A 26,793-nucleotide genomic window follows, 5' to 3' on the forward strand; every position below is an offset into this window, starting at 1 on the left:
ACTTTAAGGTAGGGAAACTTAAATCAGTTTTACCTCATTTCTATCAACATGCTAAATGTGCAACCAGAGGGAAAATAACTCTGGACCACCTATAGTCCACACACAGCGATGAATACAAAGCTCTCCCTCGCCCTCCATTTGACAAATCTGACCATAATTCTATCCTCCTGATTCCTGCTTACAAACAAAAATTAAAGCAGGAAGCACTATTGACTAGATCAATTAAAAAGTGGTCAGATGAAGCAGATGCTAATGTCACGTCCTGACCAGTATAAGAGTTATTTGTTATTGTAGTTTGGTCAGGACGTGGCAGAGGGTATTTTGTTTATGTGGTTCGGGGTGGTGTTTTATGTAGTAGGGTGTTTGATTTATTATTTCCGGGTTTTTGGGGTTATGTTCTAGGTTTGTATTTCTATGTGGTCTCTAGTCTTTTGTATTTCTTTGTCTAGTTTATTGGGGTTGGACTCTCAATTGGAGGCAGGTGTTTTCTAGTTGCCTCTGATTGAGAGTCCTATATATGGGTATGTGTTTGGTTAAGTGTTGGTGGGAGATTGTTTCTTGTTTTGCCTGTGTGAGCCTGACAAGACTGTTATGTTATTTTGGTGTTCTCTTGATTTAAAATAAAATATCAAGATGAGCATCCACATTCCTGCTGCGTTTTGGTCCTCTATCCCCGACGACAACCGTTACAGCTAAGCTACAGGACTGTTTTGCTAGCACAGACTGGAATATTTTCCAGGATTCCTCCAATGGCATTGAGAAGTACACCACATCTGTCATTGGCTTCATCAATAAGTGCATCGATGACGTTATCCCCACAGTGACCGTACATACATACCCCAACCAGAAACCATGGATTACAGGCAGCATCCGCACTTAGTTAAAGGCTAGAGCTGCCGCTTTCAAGGAGCGGGACTCAAACCCGGAAGTTTATAAGAAATCCCGTTATGCCCTCCGATGAACCATCAAACAGATTGACTAAGACGAAGATCGAGTCGTACTACACTGGCTCTGACGCTCGTCGAGTGTGGCAGGGCCTGCAAACCACTACAGACTACAAAGAGAAGCACAGCCGAGAGCTGCCCGGTGACACGAGCCTACCGGACGAGCTAAACTACTTCTATGCTCGCTTCGAGGCAAATAACACTGAAACATGCATGAGAGCACCAGCTGTACCAGAAGACTGTGTGATCACGCTCTCCGCAGCAGATGTGAGTAAGATGTTTAGACAGGTCAACATTCATAAGGCCGCAGGGCCAGACGGATTACCAGGACGTGTACTGCGAGCATGCGCTGACCAACTAGCAAGTGTCTTCACTGACATTTTTAATCTCTCCCAGTCCGAGTGTAATACCAACATGCTTTAAGCAGACCACCATAGTGCCTGTGCCCAAGAACACGAACGGCATAGGCAAGATGCAGTAGATGGTATAGAGTACATATGAGATGAGTAATGTAGGGTATGTAAACATTATATAAAGTGGCATTGTTTAAAGTGACTAGTGATACATTTATTACATACTATTTTTTATTATTAAAGTGGCTAGAGATTTGAGTCAGTATGTTGGCAGCAGCCACTTAATGTTAGTGATGGTTGTTTAACAGTCTGATGGCCTTGAGATAGAAGCTGTTTTTCAGTCTCTCGGTCCCAGCTTTGATGCACCTGTACTAGAGGTCGACCGATTAATCGGAATGGCCGATTAATTAGGGCCGATTTCAAGTTTTCATAACAATCGGTAATCGTTTTTTTTAGACACCTTTTTTCTTTTTTTTTACACCTTTATTTAACTAGGCAATTCAGTTAAGAACACATTCTTATTTTCAATGACGGCCTAGGAACGGTGGGTTAACTGCCTTGTTCAGGGGCAGAACGACAGATTTTTACCTTGTCAGCTCGAGGATTCAATCTTGCAACCTTCCGGTTAACTAGTCCAACGCTCTAACTACCTGCTTTACATTGCACTCCACAAGGAGCCTGCCTGTTACGCAAATGCAGTAAGAAGCCAAGGTAAGTTGCTAGCTAGCATTAAACGTATCTTATAAAAAACAATCAATCAATCAATCAATCATAATCACTAGTTAACTACACATGGTTGATGATATTACTAGTTTATCTAGCCTGTCCTGCGTTGCATATAATCGATGCGCTGCGCATTCGCGAAAAAGAACTGTCATTGCTCCAACGTGTACCTAACCATAAACATCAATGTCTTTCTTAAAATCAATACACAAGTATATATTTTTAAACCTGCATATTTAGCTAAACGAAATCCAGGTTAGCAGGCTATATTAACCAGGTGAAATTGTGTCACTTCTCTTGCGTTCATTGCACGCAGAGTCAGGGTATATGCAACAGTTTGGGCCGCCTGGCTCGTTCCGAACTAATTTGCCAGAATTTTACGTAATTATGACATAACATTGAAGGTTGTGCAATGTAACAGGAATATTTAGACTTAGGGATGCCACCCGTTAGATAAAATACGGAACGGTTTCACTGAAAGAAAAAATGTTTTGTTTTCGAGATGATAGTTTCCGGATTCGACCATATTAATGACCTAAGGCTTGTACTTCTGTGTGTTTATTATATTATAATTAAGTCTATGATATGATAGAGCAGTCTGACTGAGCGGTGGTAGGCACCAGCAGGCTCGTAAGCATTCATTCAAACAGCACTTTCGTGCATTTTGCCAGCAGCTCTTCACAATGTTTCAAGCATTGCGCTGTTTACGACTTCAAGCCTATCAACTCCCAAGATTAGGCTGGTGTAACCGATGTGAAATGGCTAGCTAGTTAGCGGGGTGCGCGCTAATAGCATTTCAAACATCACTCGCTCTGAGACTTGGAGTAGTTGTTCCCCTTGCTCTGCATGGGTAACGCTGCTTCGAGGGTGGCTGTTGTCAATGTGTTCCTGGTTCGAGCCCAGGTAGGAGCGAGGAGAGGGACGGAAGCTATACTGTTACACTGGCAACACTAAAGTGCCTATAAGAACATCCAATAGTCAAAGCTATATGAAATACAAATCGTATAGAGAGAAATAGTCCTATAATTCCTATAATAACTACAACCTAAAACTTCTTAACTGGGAATATTGAAGACTCATGTTAAAAGGAACCACCAGCTTTCATATGTTCTCATGTTCTGAGCAAGGCACTTAAACGCTAGCTTTCTTACATGGCACATATTGCACTTTTACTTTCTTCTCCAACACTTTGTTTTTGCATTATTTAAACCAAATTGAACATGTTTAATTATTTATTTGAGTCTAAATTGATTTTATTGATGTATTATATTAAGTTAAAGTAAGTGTTCATTCAGTATTGTTGTAATTGTCATTATTACAAATATATATTTTTTTAAATCGGCCGATTAATCGGTATCCGATTTTTTGGGCCCCTCCAATAATCGGTATCGGCGTTGAAAAATCATAATCGGTCAACCTCTAACCTGTACTGACCTCGCCTTCTGGATGATAGCGGGGTGAACAGGCAGTGGCTCGGGTGGTTGTTGTCCTTGGTTATCTTTTTGGCCTTTTTGTGACATCGGGTGGAGTAGGTGTCCTGCAGGGCAGGTAGTTTGGATCCTGGACTTCCTGACGGGCCGCCCCCAGGTGGTAAGGGTAGGTAACAACACATCCGCCACGCTGATCCTCAATACAGGGCTCCCACAGTGGTGGCTGCTCAGCTCCCTCCTGTACTCCCTGTGCACACATGACTGCACAGCCAGGCACGACTCCAACACCATCATTAAATTTGCCGATGACACAACAGTGGTAAGCCTGATCACCGACAACAATGAGACAGCCTATAGGGAGGAGGTCAGAGACCTGGCCGTGTGGTGCCAGGAGAACAGCCTCTCCCTCAACGTGATCAAGACAAAGGAGATGATTGTGGACTACAGTAAAAAGAAGACCGAGCATGCCCCCATTCTTAATGATGGGGCTGCAGTGGAGCAGGTTGAGAGCTTCAAGTTCCTTGGTGTCCACATCACCGACAAACTAACATGGTCCAAGCACACCATGACAGTCGTGAAGTGGGCACAACAAAACCTATTCCCCCTCAGGAGACTGAAAAGATTTGGCATGGGTCCTAAGATCCTCAAAAGGTTCTACAGCTGCACCATCGAGAGCATCACGACTGTTTGCATCACTGCCTGGTATGGCAACAGCTCGGCCTCCAATCGCAAGGCACTACAGAGGGTAGTGCGGACAGGCCAGTACATCACTGGGGCCAAGCTTCCTGCCATCCAGGACCTCTATACCAGGCGGTGTCAGAGGAAGGCCCTGAAAATTGTCAAAGACCCCAGCCACCCTAGTCATAAACTGTTCTCTCTGCTACCACACGGCAAGCGGTAGCGGAGCGCCATGTCTAGGTCCAAGAGGCTTCTAAACAGCTTCTACCCCCAAGCCATAAGACTCCTGAACATCTAATCAAATGGCTACCCAGACTATTCACATTGCCCCCCACCCCCCTCTCCACACCACTGCCAGTCTCTATTGTCATCTATGCATAGTCACTTTAAGTAACTCTACCTACATGTACATACTACCTCAACTAACCGGTGCCCCCGCACATTGACTCTGTACCTGCACCCCCCTGTATATATTGTTATTTTTTACGGCTACTCTTTAATTACTTGTTACTTTTATCTCTTATTCTTATCTGTATTTTTTGAAACTGCACAGTCGGTTAGGGGCTCGTAAGTATGCATTTCACTGTAAGGTTGTTGTACCTGTTGTATTCGGTGCATGTGACTAATTAAATTTGATTTGATTTTGATTTGACCTAAATAATCTAAACTGGAACAATCATTTCAGTAACGGGTGCAACAAATCCAACTACTAACAGATTCAATTGGTTTAGAAAATCTATGTTATTTATGTTTTTGTAGCATAAGATCAATCAATCAATGCAGATGTACTGTAAATGCACAGATATTGAAACAAACTTTTCTAAAAATCAACATGCTAGGAAATATGATAATGATGGGTGTGGTTTTGAGTGTTTTATTCTGCACAGAGGAAAAATGAAACAATCACACTCACCTCAAGTATTAACACTTGGGTTCTTTAACACTTCTGAGTGTTAACTGACCTCTTTACAGAGTTAATTTAACTCCTGAATCATCTCTAGAAATATTACACTGACAAATCTAAACTACGTAACACTGACCAATTTGCTGTGTACACATATTCCCATATACAGTACCAGTCAAAAGTTTGGACACACCTACTCAGTGTCACCAGCAAAGCACCATCACACCTCCTCCTCCATGCATCACGGTGGGAACCACACATGCGGAGATCATCCGTTCACCAACTCTGCGTCTCACAAAGACATGGTGGTTGGAACCAAAAATCTAAAATTTGGACTCATCAGACCAAAGGACAGATTTCCACTAGTCTAATGTCCATTGCTCGTGTTTCTTGGCCCAAGCAAGTCTCTTCTTCTTGGTGTCCTTTAGTAGTGGTTACTTTGCAGCAATTCGACCATGAAGGCCTGATTCACGCAGTTTCCTCTGAACAGTTAATGTTGAGATGTGTCTGTTACTTGAACTCTGTGAAGCATTTATTTGGGCTGCAATCTGAGGCTGGTAACTCTAATGAACTTATGCTCTGCAGCAGAGGTAACTCTGGGTCTTCCTTTCCTGTGGCGGTCCTCATGAGAGTCAGTTTCATCATAGCACTTGATGGTTTTTGCAACTGCACTTGAAGAAAGTTCTTGAAATTTTCCGGATTGACTGACCTTCATGTCTTAAAGTAATGATGGACTGTCGTTTCTCTTTGCTTATTTGAGCTGTTCTTGCCATAATATGATCTTGGTCTTTTACCAAGTAAGGCTATCTCTGTATACCACCCCTACCTTGTCACAACACAACTGATTGGCTCAAACGCATTAAGAAGGAAATAAATTCCCCTAATTAACTTTTAACAAGGCACACCTGTTAATTGAGATGCATTCCAGATGACTACCTAATGAAGCTGGTTGAGAGAATAGTGTGCAAAGCTGTAATCAAGTCAAAGGGTGGCTACTTTGATGAATCTCAAATATAAAATCTATTTTGATTTGTTTAACACTTTCTTGGTTAATACATGATTCCATATGTGTTATTTCATAGTTTAGATGTCTTCACTATTATTTTACAATATAGAAATTAGTAAAAAAAAAAAAAAACCTTGAATGAGTAGGTGTGTCCAAACTATTGACTTGTACTGTACATTTCCTGTAGGTACAGTTTAAAACATTCTCACACCCATCCTTTAAACTGTATGGTTAAAATGTATAATTTAAACACTGAGGTAAACACTAATATACACTAAACACTAATATACACTATTTTAAAGAAATAGAAAAATACAATAGAAAAGCTTATTCAGATTCAGAAGGGTTCTATGTAGAACCATTCTTGCCTTCCAAAGAATCCTTCTTGCCTTCCAAAGAATCCTCAAAGAACCCTCTCTCCCAAAAACGGTTCTTAGGATGAGAAAGGTTCTAGGTGGAACCCTATGACTTAGAAAGAACCTTTGTCTTCCAAAAAGGATTCTTCAAATGAAAATGGTTCTTGGTAGAACCCTGTCCCTCTGCCCTATCCCTCTGCAAAGAACCCTTTTGGAACCCTTTTTTTCTAAGAGTGTAGAGCATCGTATGTAACATCCCCCTGATCGCAGAATTAGATCCAGAAGCAATGGATTGTGTAGTGCAGATAGATACAAAGCAGACCATGCAGTTAGAAACAACGATCGTTGCATCATTATATACCAAGATAATTAAGTCTAGTGCGTTAACCATGGACGTTCTGTGAAGAAAGTGTAGCAATTAAATAGAAGTTATATTATGTAATTGTATCTGTTTTTGTTTTCTGTCACGTCGTGGCAGAGGGTATTTGTTTTATATGGTTTGGGGGTTATGTGTATGTAGAGGGGTATTGTATTTATGTGTCCCGGGGTTTTTGGTGTATGTTCTTGTTTTGGGTTTCTAGGTTTTCTAGGTTTTGTATTTCTTTGTTGGCCTGGTGTGGCTCTCAATCAGGAACAGCTGTACATTGTTGTTCCTGATTGGGAGTCATACTTTGGGAGCTTGTTTTCACCTGTCTCATTGTGGGTAGTTGTATTTTTGCACTGCTGTTATATTAGCCTGTGAAACTGTCGATCTGTCATGTCTTGTTTTCATGTTCACTTTAATTAAATAAAATAATGATGAGCACGCTGCGCCTTGGTCCCCTTCTCTCTTCAACGACGGCCGTGACATTTTCCATACAGACAAATGAACATGCACGCACACACACATCCAATCTGCTTGTCTAGATGTGTTCGTAAACATGTGCAGTATCACTGTATAACGAACTAGCTGTTGGCGTTATTGTGTCAAAGGTCAAAATACAGGATATGATGTAGGCTGGGGGCGGTATACCTTATACCGGGTATTTGTAAATAGCCATGGGATGGTTTTTCAATACTGTGTTTTACCCCATTTTTCGTCATATCCAATTGGTAGTTAGTCTTGTCCCATCGCTGCAACTCCCTTACGGACTCGGGAGAGGCGATGGTCGAGAGCCGTGCGTCCTCCGAAACACAACCCCGCCAAGCCGCACTGCTTCTCGACGCAATGCCCGCTGCAGCCAGCCACACCGATGTGTCGGAGGAAACACCGTACACCTGGCGACCGTGTCAGCGTGCATGCACCCAGCCCGCCACAGGAGTCGCTAGGCCTGAAAATATTTCTTTGAAGTTATTTAATACATTTGAATATTTGCAGCTACCTTTTAAGTAAATTCCTGCAGTCAACTTGTTCAATATGTTAGGTGATGAAGCAGATTGCATTCTTCATTTCACCTGTAACATTATTTTTCATTATGAAGCTTACCAGTAGTCTCCAGTCACACAACGATAAGAGACCGGAGCCTTGTGAGTCACTCGCAGAATGCACCAGGTGATGTACTTACAGTATGGATTTCACAACTGTTTGCCAGCTAGATATCTTAGAACTATTAAGTAAACCGTCTAAATGACAGTTTAATAGTGCTAAATGCTCTGCAGTTGTGCATTTGGTTAGTTATCTAGCTAGCTAAGCGTGGTTAGCTTCTTGCTAAATCAAGCTTCTCTTGTTAACAGCAGATAATCCCCTCCTGAATCAAGAGCCTTGCTGTCTAATATTTGTTTTGTGCCTGCATCAAGCTGTGAGTAGCATTTTTTTGTTACTTTTAGAACTTTATGAGCTGGGATGTCTGTCCTGCAATTAGTTTATGTCAGAGACTGTTGGCACGTGTACATTAGCATTTAGCTATCATTCGCTATGGGATTTTTCAAATACTTGTTAGCATTACTAACTTTCAGATTACAGAGGCTCAATGTGGTTTGAATACAGCACCCCTCATGTTCAGTGCCGGTATTACCGACAATCCCGGGATGGCACAAGGCTGGTTCTAGCAGGGCAGACATTTGATGAACTGACTTGATGGAAAGGTGGCATCCTATGATGGTGCCACGTGGAAAGTCACTGAGCTTTTCAGTAAAGGCCATTCTAGTGCCAATGTTTGTCTATGGAGATTGCATGACTGTGTGCTCAATGTTATACAACTGTCAGCAAAAGGTGTGGCTGAAATAGCCAAATCCACTAATTTGAAGGGGTGTCCACATACTTTTGTATATATTGTTTATGTCATAAGTCCTTTCTTTTGAATACCTAATTATATCCTAACACTGTGATGTCAGGACTCTCCTGGTTTACACACCACATCAGGCCTGCAAGTCACATTATGCTGGCTGGCAAAGTGATGTGTAATTCCTATTGGAATCAATCTGGAGTTAGGGTATCCAACCAGAGGCATTGTCAGTCACCAGCAACCTCCATTCAGAATGACTGCCAGGGTAGAGAAGATTAATTAGTGGGATTACCTCAATCATTTAAACCAGAACAACCATCTGAGTAATGGGTGCAATAAATCCAAAATATTAGATTAGTTTAGAAAACTGTATGTTATTTAATTTTGTGTAGCATAAAATATATTAAGCAATCAATTTACATGCAAAACACAGATATTACAGTAAAACAAACAAATCTGAACATCTCACTGCTGGGTGCATGCTGGGAAATATGATATATGGTTCTATGTCGAGCCTTTCATGACTTCCAAAGAAACCTTCCTGCCTTCCAAAGGAATCATCAAATCAAAAATAAAATAAAATGTTATTAGTCACATGAGCCAAATACAACGGGTGTAAACCTTACAGTGAAATGCTTACTTACGAGCCCCTAACCAACAAAGCAGTTAAACAAATATATGGATTAGAATAAGAAATAAAAGTAACAAGTAATTAAAGAGCAGCAGTAAAATAAAAATGTCGAGACTATATACAGGGGGTACCGGTACAGAGTCAATGTGCGGGGGCACCTGTTAGTTGAGGTAATATGTACATGTAGGTAGAGTTATTAAAGTGACTATGCATAGATGATAACAACAGAGAGTAGCAGTGGTGTAAAAGAGGGGGAGAGGGGTGGGTGGGGGAAATGCAAATAGTCTGGGTAGCCATTTGATTAGATGTTAGTGCCCCAGAACACTAAACAAGATTTTAAAAATAAACATGGATTTTGGTAAAGCAGTGATGACCGTAACAACGGAAGCAGGACCTCGGTTGAAACATAGAGAAAAGACCCAGTATAAAGCAACAATATACGACGCGCCAAAAAAGCGGTTTATATGTGTGTGTAGAACCCAAATACCTCCCGCAACTGCACTGAAAGATCAAGTGATGATGTCTAATGGACAGCACTGGGGGTATCAGTTTGATTACCCGGCCCGTAGAGTGAAACTCTATACTGTAGCCGAAGGTGGAGAATATACAGACCAGACTTTAGGAGTGGACTATGGGGTTGAAGACTGGGCGGTTTTTCGCAAGGTTTTGTGTCCCGAACTGAGAGTTATCACCAAGGGGTATAGCTTGTTCACGGGCTACGAGACCCGTTGGGAAGGTACGCCAGACTCCTCAGGAAGAGTATTTCACAGGGTGAAAATACAGAGAAAGAATGGACTTCCATGTGGCTGCGTGGAGTTCTATATCAGCAACGAGGAAACTCGCAACCAAAACATTCGTGATGGTGGCCTGACTGGGGATTTCAGGTTGCGCATGCTTATTCCTTTTAAAAGTTGGGATCTAATGGAATTGAGCATGTTAGAGTTGTTGGACGTTCTTTTTGTACAGAGCCAACAGTGGCAGAGCATTGTTCGGCTAAGGAAGTGCATAATATATACGAATCCTGAGGATTATGATTCAAAGGAATCCCAAGAAGGCTCATCCTCAGAAGGGTCAGCCCCGAAGAAAACTAAGTACGCGGCTGCGTTAACCACGCCCTGACCCCACCCAAAGGCCTGGTTCTACAATAAAAGGAGGTCCGTTAAAGCCTCCACTTCTTCATTTCAGCATATACCATGGATATTCCTACAACATACCTGGACTCTGATACGTCATGGGGGACCCTAAGGACTGTATGCTCGCAGCCAACCATTCTACTCCCCCCAGCCAAGACCCTCGACACCCCCTACATGTCCACAGCCTGAGGATGTGTTTGATGGGGTGGTCAGTACTATTTTTGTGGACACCATCAAGGCCTCTGTAGCCACACTTTTAAACGTGGTGATTGGAGAGTATATACGTGAAAAATGCATCGGTTGTGAGATCAATCACCCCAGCCAGCGCCGGCATCCGTGTTTATACGAGCACCCAAAATACTACTTCTTCAACCATTTTGAGGAGCTGGTGAAAAGACTGTGGTCCTGCAGGTTTATACCTGCGCTGGTCAGAGCCCTGGAGTCTATGGGTCTTGTGCCTTCTATTCCCAGAGTTTACGGGGTAACCGAGGCTTTCCTACATTAACTGAAGGAGGCGATCTACATCCACGAGAAAGTCAAAGAAATCCGACAAACCCTGGTGGACGACAACAAATACCGGGAAGCTGTGGTGGAGGACGTGATGACTTTCTGGCTCAACAAAACCCCAGAGACCGAGTGACAATACCTATTGGTTATTTAGATGTAAAGCAATGGGGAACTATATACATACGTTGTTAGAGAGAATAAATACGTTTTTTCTTTTGAGAGAACTTACAAATGTGATGCATCAAATTATTGAAAATAAAGTGAACAATGTATCATTCTACACAACCCATAATACCTGGGCTAATGTAGAGCGTGTGCTAAAAATGGAGCAAATCATGAATCATGTACGACATACGGGCGAGAGTATGCAATGGACACAACTGGTCTCCCGTCTTGTGGATGATTCTGAAGAACTAGAAACAAACTTGTCTAAGATTTTAGTTTATTTGTTTGAAACACCGTTTAATTGTAACATGTATCACATGTGTTGTTTATATACTTATATATCTGATGTGTGTGTTTTAAAAATTCAGCGACAAAAGCCTGTAAATCTAAACCAAATATACAGGGTGTTGCATGCTGGGATCATTGAGAAAACGGGGACAAGTATCCTGCAACGAATCCTAAATTGTCTGTATATGTAATACATGATGTTTGCAAAAATAAAAATACATTTTTTTTTTTTTTTAAATGAAACTGAAATGTTGTCGTTATTTGAAAGTGGCTCAGTAACGTTATTGTACCTCAGAGAGGCAGGAAGGATGGCGGAGCAGATGTTGAAAAAGGTGTATTACACCCCCTCTAACCCTGGGTCTTATGGGGGTAAGGAGCGTTTACAGAGAGCTTTGGCCGAGGGAACAGGTAGACGGTTAGGCGTTGCTCAAGTGGATGATTGGTTAGCCGCGCAGGATGCTTATACTCTGCATAAACCTGTACGAAAACAATTTCCAAGAAATAGAGTTTTTTCGACTCATGCCCTGTCCCAGTTTCAGGCGGATCTATGTGACATGCAGGCCCATGCAGATAAAAATGATGGAAATCGATACATGCTAACGGTTATAGATATTTTCTCTAAAATGGCCTTTGTAAGGGTCTTAAGAAATAAGAGTGGGGCAGAGGTGACCAGGGCCTTTGAATCTATCTTGAAGGATGGAGGAGTCCCCAAGAAAGTGCAGACTGATGGCGGAAAATAATTTTTTAATAATACTTTTCAGAAACTCATGAAGAAGCATAATATAGTACATTTTGCTACTGGCTCGGATTTGAAAGCTTCAGTTGTCGAACGCTTTAACCGCACTCTGAAGGAGCGGATGTGGAAATATTTTACAGCTCACAACACGCATAGATATATCGATATAGTTCAAGATTTAGTAAAGAGTTACAACTACAGCTACCATAAGAGTATAAGGATGAAGCCCGCAGAGGTCTCTTCTGAAAACTCTTTTCAAGTCTTATAAAATCTGTATGGTTTGTTCCCCCTTCGCCGTAAGAAAAAAATTGATTTTAAATTCATAGTGGGGGACATGGTACGTATATCAAAGTTGAGGGGTGTTTTCGACAAGAAATATGAGCAAGGTTATAGTGACGAAGTGTTCACCGTTACCGAATGTCTACCTCGCATACCCCCTGTCTACAAATTAAAAGATTATGACGGGGAGCTTATAGAGGGATCGTTTTACGAGAAGGAGCTACAGAAGGTACAGGTGGTTAAAGACAAAGTCTTTCACGTGGAGGAAATTCTAGATCATAAGAGAGAAAGGGGCAAAAAATGGGTCTTGGTCCGTTGGAAAAACTGGCCCCAAAAGTTTAACAGTTGGGTTTTAGAGCAAGATGTGGTGGAGGCAACGGGGGGTTAACTTAAACCCTCAGGCATGATAAATACATCGTCATTCGCGTGTACACAGGAGTGCATCATGGAACATAGCGGCTTCTACCTGACCCTCCCCAGTAATGCGTCTGCACACATATATAGTAAGAACCAAAGTTCTAATTATACAACCAACTTTCCAAAGCCTATAGAGTTATCCGAGGCCTGGGAAGTAGGTCTCAGCGAGATTACATACCCCCACAGCTGGTATAATATCAAAGAGAAGGACCGGGATTTTTATTGCAAAAGGATATCGGAACCTGTGAAACTTATAAAGATTAAAAAAGGGTTCTATAGAACCGTCGACAGGATCGTCTCAGAGTTGAATGAACTCCTAACCCAGAACAATACGGAAATACTCTTGAGCTACAACATTATTCATAAACGTGTACAAATCTCAGGGGCTGCGGATAGGGGTATAAAGACCACCGGTAATTTAGCCTACATGTTGGGGCTGGTTCCCAATAAATGGACGTATGTGAAAGATAAATTAACCCCATTCCCTGCGGATATACATGCAGGGTTTTACAACATATTTGTGTATACCGACATCATATCATATCAGAGGGTAGGAGACAGTTGTGTGCCCCTCCTGAGAACAGTTCATATAGAGGGAAAGGATGGAGGGATAGTCACTGTCATCTACGACAAGCCACACTACGTACCTGTAAGCAAGAAATATATTGAGAACATTTTGGTTGAGCTTAAAACGGATCAGAACGAAAACATCGAATTTACTTATGGTAAAACGATTGTAAAACTCCACTTTAGGCCCTCCAAAGCCTCTCTACATATATAATATCTTATTAGTATTATATATTATAATTTTTATATAGTTTAAAAAAAAAAATTATAAACATAATACAAAATAAATTAAAAATGGTTATGGAACAAAACCACCATCTCGACCCTAACCGCTACGTCTCATACTATGTTGGTCAAGTGGGTAATGGGTTACCCGGCTATCATGGATCCCCGACCATGTACGGTTCGGGGATTGGCGGTATATTTCGTAACCTCTTTAGGATGGTTTTACCGTTTATGAAGAGAGGCCTCAGCATAGCCAAACCGCATTTAAAATTAGCGGCTAAAAATATAGTAAGTGAGGTTGTAGCCAATGCTATGAACCGAAGGGCGTCACCAGATGCCGAGCATCAAGAAGGCTCGGGGCTTATGATGTTGTCTCGAAGACCAAAAAAGAGACCTCCAGGTATAAGGCGCAGGCCTGCCCCTAAAAAGCAGAGGTTAACCGTTAAAAGAAACTCAGTAAGTCAAAGACGTGGTAAAGTGAGGAGGTCTGGACCTAAAACGACAAAAAGAATACTCGGAAGTATTTTCTAAAAGAACCAAGAAACATGGCTCTTTTACACCGCATGTCCTCTGAAGCTATAAAGACTGAGCTCGATCTTTTCACGGCCCCCTTAACCCAACATTCAATAGATAGGTCCAGTTATGTGGAGATAGCCCCACTCTCTGCCATTACTGACAACTGTCCTATAGAATTTTTCATACCAGGCCATGGTGACAACTATCTGGACCTCAACAACACCTTGGTGCATTTACGTCTAAAAGTGACCAAAAGAGATGGTACTAATATTGCAAACGATGCCAAAGTGAGTCTCATTAATTACCCCTTGGCCACCATCTTCTCCCAAGTGGATGTGACTTTGGGTGAACGTCTAATCAGTCAAAGCAGTGCCACATACCCCTATAGGGCCATCATGGAGTGTTTACTCAACTACTCCGAAGACACTCTCAAGACACAATTCAGCGCCGGGCTGTTTAGCAAGGATACTGCAGGAGTCTCTATGGAATCGATAGACCCTTCCACCGGTGCAAACAAAGGACTGGAGGCACGCGCTCGCTACTGTGTCGAATCTCGAGAGTTTCATCTGCTAGGGCCTATACACTCTGACATTTTCTTTCAAGAACGTTTACTCTTAAATTCGGTTGATTTAAGACTCAAATTAACCAGGGCCAAGGAGGAGTTTTGTCTGATGTCTGCCCAAGACAGGGACTTTAGTTTAAAAGTGTTGGGGGCAACGCTTTTTATTAAAAAAGTGTCTGTATCTCCGGCAGTTCGTCTGGGTCAGACACAGGCTTTGATGAAAGGAAATGCCCTATACCCTCTCCAAAGAATTACCATGAAAACCTTTAGCATACCTGTGGGCAGTAGAATCTGCAGTCAGGAAAACCTTTTTCTAGGCCCTTTACCCCGCTATGTGGTTATAGGTTTGGTTGATCACGCCTCTAATACGGGCAGCTTACATAAAAACCCATTTAATTTTCAACACTTCAATGCAGAGTATGTAGCTCTCTGTCAGGACGGACGTCAGGTCCCTGCTAAGGCTTTCCAACCGCAATTTAACCTGTTAGGGCTAGGGGGCAGTATTGACACGGCTGGATAAAAAACGTACCCGATTTAATCTGGTTACCACTCCTACCCAGTAACTAGAATATGCATATACTTATTACATATGGATAGAAAACACCCTAAAGTTTCTAAAACTGTTTGAATGGTGTCTGTGAGTATAACAGAACTCAAATGGCAGGTCAAAACCTGAGAGATTCCTTTACAGGAAGTGGCCTGTCTGACCATTTCTGGAACTTCTTTGCCATCTCTATCTTTTACTAAGGATCTCTGCTCTAACGTGACACTTCCTACGTCGTCCATAGGCGCTCAGAGCCCGGGAAAAACCTGAATGTCGTCATCCCAGCCCCAGGCTGAAACACATTATTGCCTTTCTCAAGTGGCCGATCAAGGGACTCTGGGCTTAGGCGCGTGACCTGACCGCCCCCGTCTTTGTGATTTTTTCCTCTGTTTGCCGAAAAGGAGATTCCCGGTCGGAATATTATCGCTGTTCTACTAGAAAAATGGCATAAAAATTGATTTTAAACAGAGGTTGACATGCTTCGAAGTACGGTAATGGAATATTTAGAATTTTTTTGTCACGAATTGCGCCATGCGTGCGACCCTTCTTTACCATTTCGGATAGTGTCTGGAACGCACGAACAAAACGCCGCTATTCGGATATAACGATGGATTATTTTGGACCAAACCAACATTTGTTATTGAAGTAGTAGTCCTGGGAGTGCATTCTGACGAAGACAACAAAAGGTAATCAAACTTTTATAATAGTAAATATGATTATGGTGAGTGCTAAACTTGCCGGGTGTCTAAATAGCTAGCCCGTGATGCCTGGGCTATGTACTTAGAATATTGCAAAATAGCTTTTTGGTGAAAGCATAAGATATTATATATGTAGAGAGGCTTTGGAGGGCCTAAAGTGGAGTTTTACAATCGTTTTACCATAAGTAAATTCGATGTTTTCGTTCTGATCCGTTTTAAGCTCAACCAAAATGTTCTCAATATATTTCTTGCTTACAGGTACGTAGTGTGGCTTGTCGTAGATGACAGTGACTATCCCTCCATCCTTTCCCTCTATATGAACTGTTCTCAGGAGGGGCACACAACTGTCTCCTACCCTCTGATATGATATGATGTCGGTATACACAAATATGTTGTAAAACCCTGCATGTATATCCGCAGGGAATGGGGTTAATTTATCTTTCACATACGTCCATTTATTGGGAACCAGCCCCAACATGTAGGCTAAATTACCGGTGGTCTTTATACCCCTATCCGCAGCCCCTGAGATTTGTACACGTTTATGAATAATGTTGTAGCTCAAGAGTATTTCCGTATTGTTCTGGGTTAGGAGTTCATTCAACTCTGAGACGATCCTGTCGACGGTTCTATAGAACCCTTTTTTAATCTTTATAAGTTTCACAGGTTCCGATATCCTTTTGCAATAAAAATCCCGGTCCTTCTCTTTGATATTATACCAGCTGTGGGGGTATGTAATCTCGCTGAGACCTACTTCCCAGGCCTCGGATAACTCTATAGGCTTTGGAAAGTTGGTTGTATAATTAGAACTTTGGTTCTTACTATATATGTGTGCAGACGCATTACTGGGGAGGGTCAGGTAGAAGCCGCTATGTTCCATGATGCACTCCTGTGTACACGCGAATGACGATGTATTTATCATGCCTGAGGGTTTAAGTTAACCCCCCGTTGCCTCCACCACATCTTGCTCTAAAACCCAACTGTTAAACTTTTGGGGCCAGTTTTTCCAACGGACCAAGACCCATTTTTTGCCCCTTTCTCTCTTATGATCTAGAATTTCCTCCACGTGAAAGACTTTGTCTTTAACCACCTGTACCTTCTGTAGCTCCTTCTCGTAAAACGATCCCTCTATAAGCTCCCCGTCATAATCTTTTAATTTGTAGACAGGGGGTATGCGAGGTAGACATTCGGTAACGGTGAACACTTCGTCACTATAACCTTGCTCATATTTCTTGTCGAAAACACCCCTCAACTTTGATATACGTACCATGTCCCCCACTATGAATTTAAAATCAATTTTTTCTTACGGCGAAGGGGGAACAAACCATACAGATTTTATAAGACTTGAAAAGAGTTTTCAGAAGAGACCTCTGCGGGCTTCATCCTTATACTCTTATGGTAGCTGTAGTTGTAACTCTTTACTAAATCTTGAACTATATCGATATATCTATGCGTGTTGTGAGCTGTAAAATATTTCCACATCCGCTCCTTCAGAGTGCGGTTAAAGCGTTCGACAACTGAAGCTTTCAAATCCGAGCCAGTAGCAAAATGTACTATATTATGCTTCTTCATGAGTTTCTGAAAAGTATTATTAAAAAATTATTTTCCGCCATCAGTCTGCACTTTCTTGGGGACTCCTCCTTCCTTCAAGATAGATTCAAAGGCCCTGGTCACCTCTGCCCCACTCTTATTTCTTAAGACCCTTACAAAGGCCATTTTAGAGAAAATATCTATAACCGTTAGCATGTATCGATTTCCATCATTTTTATCTGCATGGGCCTGCATGTCACATAGATCCGCCTGAAACTGGGACAGGGCATGAGTCGAAAAAAACTCTATTTCTTGGAAATTGTTTTCGTACAGGTTTATGCAGAGTATAAGCATCCTGCGCGGCTAACCAATCATCCACTTGAGCAACGCCTAACCGGCTACCTGTTCCCTCGGCCAAAGCTCTCTGTAAACGCTCCTTACCCCCATAAGACCCAGGGTTAGAGGGGGTGTAATACACCTTTTTCAACATCTGCTCCGCCATCCTTCCTGCCTCTCTGAGGTACAATAACGTTACTGAGCCACTTTCAAATAACGACAACATTTCAGTTTCATTTAAAAAAAAAAAAATGTATTTTTATTTTTGCAAACATCATGTATTACATATACAGACAATTTAGGATTAGTTGCAGGATACTTGTCCCCGTTTTCTCAATGATCCCAGCATGCAACACCCTGTATATTTGGTTTAGATTTACAGGCTTTTGTCGCTGAATTTTTAAAACACACACATCAGATATATAAGTATATAAACAACACATGTGATACATGTTACAATTAAACGGTGTTTCAAACAAATAAACTAAAATCTTAGACAAGTTTGTTTCTAGTTCTTCAGAATCATCCACAAGACGGGAGACCAGTTGTGTCCATTGCATACTCTCGCCCGTATGTCGTACATGATTCATGATTTGCTCCATTTTTAGCACACGCTCTACATTAGCCCAGGTATTATGGGTTGTGTAGAATGATACATTGTTCACTTTATTTTCAATAATTTGATGCATCACATTTGTAAGTTCTCTCAAAAGAAAAAACGTATTTATTCTCTCTAACAACGTATGTATATAGTTCCCCATTGCTTTACATCTAAATAACCAATAGGTATTGTCACTCGGTCTCTGGGGTTTTGTTGAGCCAGAAAGTCATCACGTCCTCCACCACAGCTTCCCGGTATTTGTTGTCGTCCACCAGGGTTTGTCGGATTTCTTTGAGTTTCTCGTGGATGTAGATCGCCTCCTTCAGTTCATGTAGGTAAGCCTCGGTTACCCCGTAAACTCTGGGAATAGAAGGCACAAGACCCATAGACTCCAGGGCTCTGACCAGCGCAGGTATAAACCTGCAGGACCACAGTCTTTTCACCAGCTCCTCAAAATGGTTGAAGAAGTAGTATTTTGGGGGCTCGTATAAACACGGATGCCGGCGCTGGCTGGGGTGATTGATCTCACAACCGATGCATTTTTCACGTATATACTCTCCAATCACCACGTTTAAAAGTGTGGCTACAGAGGCCTTGATGGTGTCCACAAAAATAGTACTGACCACCCCATCAAACACATCCTCAGGCTGTGGACATGTAGGGGGTGTCGAGGGTCTTGGCTGGGGGGAGTAGAATGGTTGGCTGCGAGGCATACAGTCCTTAGGGTCTGGCCCCCATGACGTATCAGAGTCCAGGTATGTTGTAGGAATATCCATGGTATATGCTGAAATGAAGAAGTGGAGGCTTTAACGGACCTCCTTTTATTGTAGAACCAGGCCTTTGGGTGGGGTCAGGGCGTGGTTAACGCAGCCGCGTACTTAGTTTTCTTCGGGGCTGACCCTTCTGAGGATGAGCCTTCTTGGGATTCCTTTGAATCATAATCCTCAGGATTCGTATATATTATGCACTTCCTTAGCCGAACAATGCTCTGCCACTGTTGGCTCTGTACAAAAAGAACGTCCAACAACTCTAACATGCTCAATTCCATTAGATCCCAACTTTTAAAAGGAATAAGCATGCGCAACCTGAAATCCCCAGTCAGGCCACCATCACGAATGTTTTGGTTGCGAGTTTCCTCGTTGCTGATATAGAACTCCACGCAGCCACATGGAAGTCCATTCTTTCTCTGTATTTTCACCCTGTGAAATACTCTTCCTGAGGAGTCTGGGGTACCTTCCCAACGGGTCTCGTAGCCCGTGAACAAGCTATACCCCTTGGTGATAACTCTCAGTTCGGGACACAAAACCTTGCGAAAAACCGCCCAGTCTTCAACCCCATAGTCCACTCCTAAAGTCTGGTCTGTATATTCTCCACCTTCGGCTACAGTATAGAGTTTCACTCTACGGGCCGGGTAATCAAACTGATACCCCCAGTGCTGTCCATTAGACATCATCACTTGATCTTTCAGTGCAGTTGCGGGAGGTATTTGGGTTCTACACACACATATAAACCGCTTTTTTGGCGCGTCGTATATTGTTGCTTTATACTGGGTCTTTTCTCTATGTTTCAACCGAGGTCCTGCTTCCGTTGTTACGGTCATCACTGCTTTACCAAAATCCATGTTTATTTTTAAAATCTTGTTTAGTGTTCTGGGGCCGCATGTGTGTCTGGGGCGTATTTATAAGACGTCTGCCTCCAACACATAACCCCCCGGACATTCCTAATTCATAGACAACAACCCTAAGAGCAATAAAATAGGGGGGTGTGGGGTCATCCTCTTTGAAATGTTCAAACACAACCCCCCCAGTTCAATGAGGGCCCTACACATCAATCATCATGACAACTTCAAAGAGATGCAATATAGATATAACACACACTCTAACACGTGACAGAACAGGATAGAACTATATGACCCTAACCACGTTACACCTTCCCGCCAGGATGTCCAGACCGGATGCCCTTATTTGGGCATGTACGAACCAGCCGGACATAGGGTCATAAATCAGACGCATAGGGTCATAAATCACGATTTTGACCGATGCCGTCTCCTTTATTCTCTCTGATGTTACTGCAGTAGAACTACCAGAAACATTATCCCACCGCCGCCTCACGTTTGAGATTATAAAATGGGCTTTAAAAAGGAGACCAGCCCAGTGAGGCTTTGATTGATCTGAAATAAATAACTGTAAAAGTCTGCACGATCTGAGCTGAATCACAAGTAGAATCTGCTTCGCATGTTAGCAGACACTCCTTATCCAGAGCGATGCAACTGGGGTTAAGTGCCTTGCGCAAGGGCACATCAACAGATTTTTCACCTAGTCCGCTCAGGGATTTAAACCAGTGACCTTTTGGTTACTGGCCCAACGCTCTTAACCGTTAGGCTACCTGCCGCCCTATGGCTGTGCGTTGAAAATGTCCGACGGTCCACACGTCACAGACCCATCGACTTGAATGGGGACACCTGTTGTAGTTATTCTATTTCTATGGTGATCAGTGCCCTTTATCCTAGCGCAGGAAATGCATCGCTAGTCTCACTACTAGACACATTGGGCTCAAACTCAATTCATGTTGTGAAAGTTAAGCGCTATAGCGCGATTGAAATGTAAAGGCAATGTTCCCGCGGAGAATGCATTCCCAGTAAACACTGCATACAGTATGTCGGCTCAATCAGAAATCACCTTTAAATTGCGATATTGCGCTGAATTTCCGCGATATGGACTGAATCTAGCCCTGTTTTGAGCAAGTGGAATGATGCCCTGAGAGAGAGAGAGAGAGAGAGAGAGAGAGAGAGAGAGAGAGAGAGAGAGAGAGAGAGAGAGAGAGAGAGAGAGAGAGAGAGAGAGAGAGAGAGAGAGAGAGAGAGAGAGAGAGAGAGAGAGAGAGAGAGAGAGAGAGAGAGAGAGAGAGAGAGAGAGAAAAAAGCTGGACAGACAGTCATTAAAAACAGAACTATAGGGATATAATGATGCTGCTGCAGTCACACACACAGTCAGGCAGTCCGTGACATGAAACAGGTGGCTCATTCAACTAGCATCGGCCTTTCTAGGGAGTTTTTCCTAGTCACCGTGCTTCTACACCTGCATTGCTTGCTGATTGGGGTTTTAGGCTGGGTTTCTGTACAGCACTTTGAGATATCAGCTGATGTAAGAAGGGCTTTATAAATACATTTGATTGATCATTTAACTAGCATCCCAGAATGCTTAGCTCTCTAGAAGAATAGCAGAAGCTTCAGAACAGACTGAATAATATGTCTGAATAGCTTCAGGTGTACGGTTCAGAACAGACTAAATAACGTCTGAATAGCTTCAGGTGTATGCTTCACCTCCTTTCTCCATTCCCTCCATTCACCTTCTTTTCTCCTTTCCATTTGTTTGGGCTCTGCAAAGACTGTGGAGGGATTTGGCAGCTGGGATTTGTCTCTGGCGAGGGAGGCAGATGAGAGGGGGCCTGTTTGTGTGTTTGTACAGAAGACAAGTGAGGTAAAGGGATTTCCTGCGTGATGAGGCGTCGGAGTTTTGCGTCCCAAATGGCACCTTCTTCCCTATTTAGTGCACTATTTTTGACCAGAGCCCTATGGGCTGAATCTATGGGCCCTGGTCGAAAGTAGGGGACAATACAGGGAATATGATGCCCTTTGGGACGTAACCACAGAGTCTTCTCCCCCTCTCCCAACTCTGTGCATCATCCTCATTCATCCAACTTCCTTCCTGCTCCAAGCTCCATAAATCACTCGCTCAGAGAGTCAACATCTGAGCTCCATCAATTTCTCAATCCGCCCCCCACTCACCCCCTTCTCACATTTCATATGTTCATGGGTTGTGGGGTAAAGACTGACACATAAACACCCAGTTAACTACTCCCTCTCATCTCCCCCCACCTGAGCTAGAGTGGGACTGATGAAAACACATTCACTCATACAATGTTGTTTCTGTCACCATACTTATTCAACAGGGGCTGATCTAAGTTAGCTATCGAAGTTAGCATTCACAGTTAGCTCCAACACATTGTACTCAGACTCAACATGATTCATGTTTCCAGAGCCGGCCGTCACTGTGGCATGATGAAGGAAACCTGATCTGACTGTGTGGTTATCCAGCATGGCTCTGAGAGTGACCTGGAGAGAGTAGTGGAGCTGGGTCGAGTTGAGGAGAGCAGAGGAGATGAGAAGAAAGAGAGGAGAGGAGAGGAGAGTTGAGGAGAGGAGATGAGATAAGAAGAGAGGAGAAGAGAAGAAAGAGAGGAGAGTAGGGGAGAGCAAAAGAGAAGAGAGAGAGAATCTACTTCACTTGCTTTGGCAATGTTAACATATGTTTCCCATGCCAGAGAGAGAGAGGTGGGTAGATGACAGGAGAAGAGGGAAGAGAAGAGGTGGGTAGATGACAGGAGAAGAGGGAAGAGAAGAGGTGGGTAGATGACAGGAGAAGAGGGAAGAGCAGAGGTGAGTTGAGGAAGGGAGAAGAAAGGAAAGGAATGATGGGAAGAGGGGGGTGATGTACTGTCTGGATGTGACCGATTAAGAACAGGGGACATGCAGACATGTTCTAGCACAATCTGAAAACGTATCATATTGTACTAGGCCTCATCATTGGACCATCGTGAAACCATGGAATTAGAATTTTTGGTTTGTGCTTTAAATTAAGGGATTGAACGTTATGTATAATAAGGGTTACATGGAGAACAGTGGAGGCTACTGAGGGCTTTTAATAATGGCTGGAAGGGAGTCAGGGAATGGTACCATTCATTTGATACTATTCCGCTCCAGCCATTACCACAAGCCCGTTCTCCCCAATTAACGTGCCACCAACCTCCTGTGATGGAGAAAATCTGACCTCTCTGAAATGAAAATGGATGGCCCTCCCTTTAGCAAAAATATATTTGACCTAAATCCTCCCTGAACGCTTGAAAAAAAAAAACAAGTGACCCTCCCCTATACCCAAAATAATAATTAAAACATAAAGTGGAGAACATGCCTACCGTTTACCCTCACGTTTACCCTCACTTCTTGGACAGACCATAGCCTTAGATATGTATTTTTACCAACTGTTTTAATCGTATTGTAAGCATTACATGGCAACTCAGGAATTTTGATAGCACACAGGGCTGCGGGCCGGAAGGTTGTGGGTTCACAGACCACCATGGACAAGAGTAGGGGTGGAATTATCTCGTTTATAGTAAAAGCATTGCATTAATCGATCGTCGTATTTGCAGGTCTTGTTTGCAACCAAACTGTCCCTGTTTGCAAATAATTAAATCTGAGACGTCATTAGGAATCTGAGCATGGTAATCTACTTTGAAAAGTTAGGCCTACTGCATCTTTCCACCTCAGACAGAGTTGGCCGACCGACGCAGAATAATCAAAGCTTTAACTGCTGGTTACTCTTCTTCCATGGCTCAACCCAATGAGAGAAGGTCACAAGGGTTTCCCTAAAAGCTGTCTGGGTTGTTCTTAACTGACCTGCCTGGTAAAATAAACATCTGTTGTACAGAAAATGAATAGCTTAATCAATTGATAGTGACAGAATTAGATTACTTCCCCATTTTTTTATCCTCGGCTATAGAAGGTTGTAGCTCAGCCTCAATGTCAAAGAAACTAAACACTGAGATAGCCCCATATGCATCGGAGTCACGTCTTTCTTGGGTATTTTACAGCTTGTTTCTAGCATAAAGCATTGCAGACCAAAGCGCTGTAAACCGGATCGGTTTTATTTTCTTCAAAATCTAAAGCTAACAGGGAAATATGGTGCCATTTAGGATTCAGCCTAGGTCTCCTTATAGTGCTTCTGTCAACCTGTGTTCTCTCACCTCTCCCTCGTCATCTCTCACCCCTTTACTCTCTCCCTCCCCTGCTTGTCAGGGGCTAGGTTGGAGGTGGGATATGGCTGTGGGTTGGGTAGGGGGATAGAGAGGTGGGGGGGGGTATTAGTGGTGAAAATCTTTGCCAGGCCTCAGAGCAGATGCCTTGTACTGGATCCCAGTTAGCCCTGCATGGCCCAAGCCTGCGGTTTGTAACAGCTAACTGTTGGATTTAGAGAGAACGTTCCAGTCACACCCCCACCCCTTGGTTGAGACCCCCTCCCTTCATCCCTTGCTCCCTCTCTCCACTCTAAAAATGTGTGCCTCACTAGGACAACCCAGCAGGAAGTCCACATGTTTTCCTTTAGCCTCCAACGCCTCTCTCTCTCTCTCTCTCTCTCTCTCTCTCTCTCTCTCACACACTCTCACTCATTCACTCTCTCACTCTCTTTCTCTTCCCAGCCCTGTCCCCCTCTCACTTACAGTGTTTCATTGAGGTGAGCCAAATTCTGGATAGTGGCGAGAGGTTACACAAACCTTATTCAAGAGGGCACTCACACGCACACCAACACACACACCTATGCATGCACACACACACATACACACACATACACACACACAGTCTCACACACATCCGAACATATACAAGCTGAACAATGGCTGTTTACTGAGGGAGGAGGTAAGGGGGAGGGGAGGGGAGGGGGGGGCATACCTCTTTGGAGGGGCTGATTGGAGCCAGCGTAAACACACAGCCCAGGAAGTGTTGAAGTGAGGGAATGAGGGAGGGGAGAGAGACAGAAGGAGGGAGGAACAGTGGATGTGTACAGACAAGGAGAAGGAAAGTTTTCTACTGCAGTGTCTGTCCCTCTGTAGGAGTTTCACTGCTCCCACACGGTTGTCCCGTTTGATTTCGGACGAATGACAGAGCACCCGAGAGGTGAGTAACTGCATCTCTATATGCGCGCACAGCGCATACATAAATATTCACACACACACAAACACACACATACATTTGCTTATACACACACACACACTCACTTACACACAGACCAGTGTAGGAGCTGGACAACATGACAAGTCTGGGCTTGTGAGACTTCACTTCTCTACTTTATTGCTTACCTGATTGTCATTTCTAGAGGATTGTGCACATTGTGATATGTTTTTAACTCCTCCTGATTACTTTCAAATATTCCTTTAAAAGTGGTCTTAAAATGGGCAATCTGGGATTGGTATATTCATTTTGGGGCTTTTAACCCTAATGATTGATTGAGCCATTGATTGTTGAAGAATATCACATATTAAGGCCTCAACTGTCTTACCCCTTCAGCATGCTAAGTATAAACGTGTTGAACTCTCTGCAAGATGTTGTTGTCTGTTGCTGTTGTGTGGTGGTATGGAACGAAGCCAGTGTGTGTGGTGGGATGTTGGAGGGAGAGTCATGTGTGTATAGCTGTGTGTGTCTAATGAGACCAATGGGGAAGGAGTTGTTTGGGGTCATACACCAAGAGATACTGACATTGACAGAAGTTTAGACAATGTTGCATTATGGTTGCTTTATCAACACTCAAGCTCACTCGCTATCATTTCTAGTGTCCTCCCTCCCTCTTTTGAAATCAAACCAGATCTGGCAACGTTGTGGACAGCTTCTTTCTGTATTGTCATAGTTTGCTTTTCAAGATCACAGCAGAGAGATTCCTTATTCCTTATTAGGGAGATATGGATAATTGTGTATCAGATTTATTTACATTTGACCATGTATTTTTGGGTGGCAGGTAGCCTAGTGTTTAGAGTGTTGGGCCAGTAACCGAAAGGTTGCTAGGTCGAATCCTCGAGCTGACAAGGTAAAAATCTGTCGTTCTACCCCTGAACAAGGCAGATAATCCACTGTTGCTAGGCTGTCATTGTAAATAAGAATTTGTTCTTAAATGACTTGCCTCGTTAAAAAAAATATGAATGCTGTTTGCTTTCTGGATCGAATAGGCTTTTGGGGATGCATTCTTATTTTCAAAGTGAACATCAGTGTCACTGTAGAAAAGAAGCTATCCTAGCCTCACATCACGTTGATCTGCTACAGTGTAATGCTTGATATACTTTATATACTGTAGGAAATGTCTGTTTGTTGTGGTCGGTGAAGTATGCCAATTTTAAACGGTACATTTTAGGCCAATGGAAACTAAGACTCCCTAGATAACAGTGGCTGAGTGTACTATCCTGGCAAAAAAAATGAAAATGAAATGAAGGCCCATATCAAGATCCACTGCAACTGAAGTGATATGTTCAGTATTTTTGCTGTGGGTTTGAGAAGCAGAAGTCTATTTTCCAGGCTGGCTTCATGATACCCTGGGACATTTTCAGCGTTATCCTCAAGTTAAAGTAGATTCACATCTGGAGTTGTTGGGCCAGTTGCCCGAGTGGAACCCTTATGGAATAACAACGTTTTCAACAGGCATTCACATGTAAATGTTTGACATGAATCTCACTCAACGTCAAAGTCTACACAGTAAACTTAGTTTTTTCTCTATTTCCGTAAATTACCATAATGTGTTTAAAAGCTGGACCTACTGTTTGCATGATGTTTCTAATAAGCCTAATAACTGATTGGCAGGGCATCACTCCACTGGGTTAGTTGGTAACTGCTTTCTCTGCACTTTCTCTGCAGTCATTTTTCTA

The 26,793-nt window shown here is 42.8% G+C and overlaps 1 protein-coding gene across 14 annotated transcripts in view; it reads left to right on the forward strand.

Annotated features, from left to right (window-relative positions):
* Window positions 1-26,793, forward strand: part of kiaa1217 (KIAA1217 ortholog) — a 202,510-nt gene that overhangs the window by 41,957 nt on the left and 133,760 nt on the right. Inside the window, exon 1 of one of the 14 annotated variants that reach the window (XM_014157658.2) lies at window positions 24,912-25,060. The exons of 11 other annotated variants lie outside the window; for them this stretch is intronic. In XM_014157658.2, the coding sequence (XP_014013133.2) occupies window positions 25,042-25,060 (19 nt within the window). In that variant the 5' untranslated portion in view covers window positions 24,912-25,041. Of the gene's footprint in view, window positions 1-24,911; window positions 25,061-26,793 lie in introns of those variants that run through there. 2 more of the 14 variants (XM_014157660.2, XM_014157671.2) reach the window with 2 other exon arrangements.

This window comes from Salmo salar, chromosome ssa19 (genome assembly GCF_905237065.1).
Source record: "Salmo salar chromosome ssa19, Ssal_v3.1, whole genome shotgun sequence".
NCBI lineage: Eukaryota > Metazoa > Chordata > Actinopteri > Salmoniformes > Salmonidae > Salmo > Salmo salar.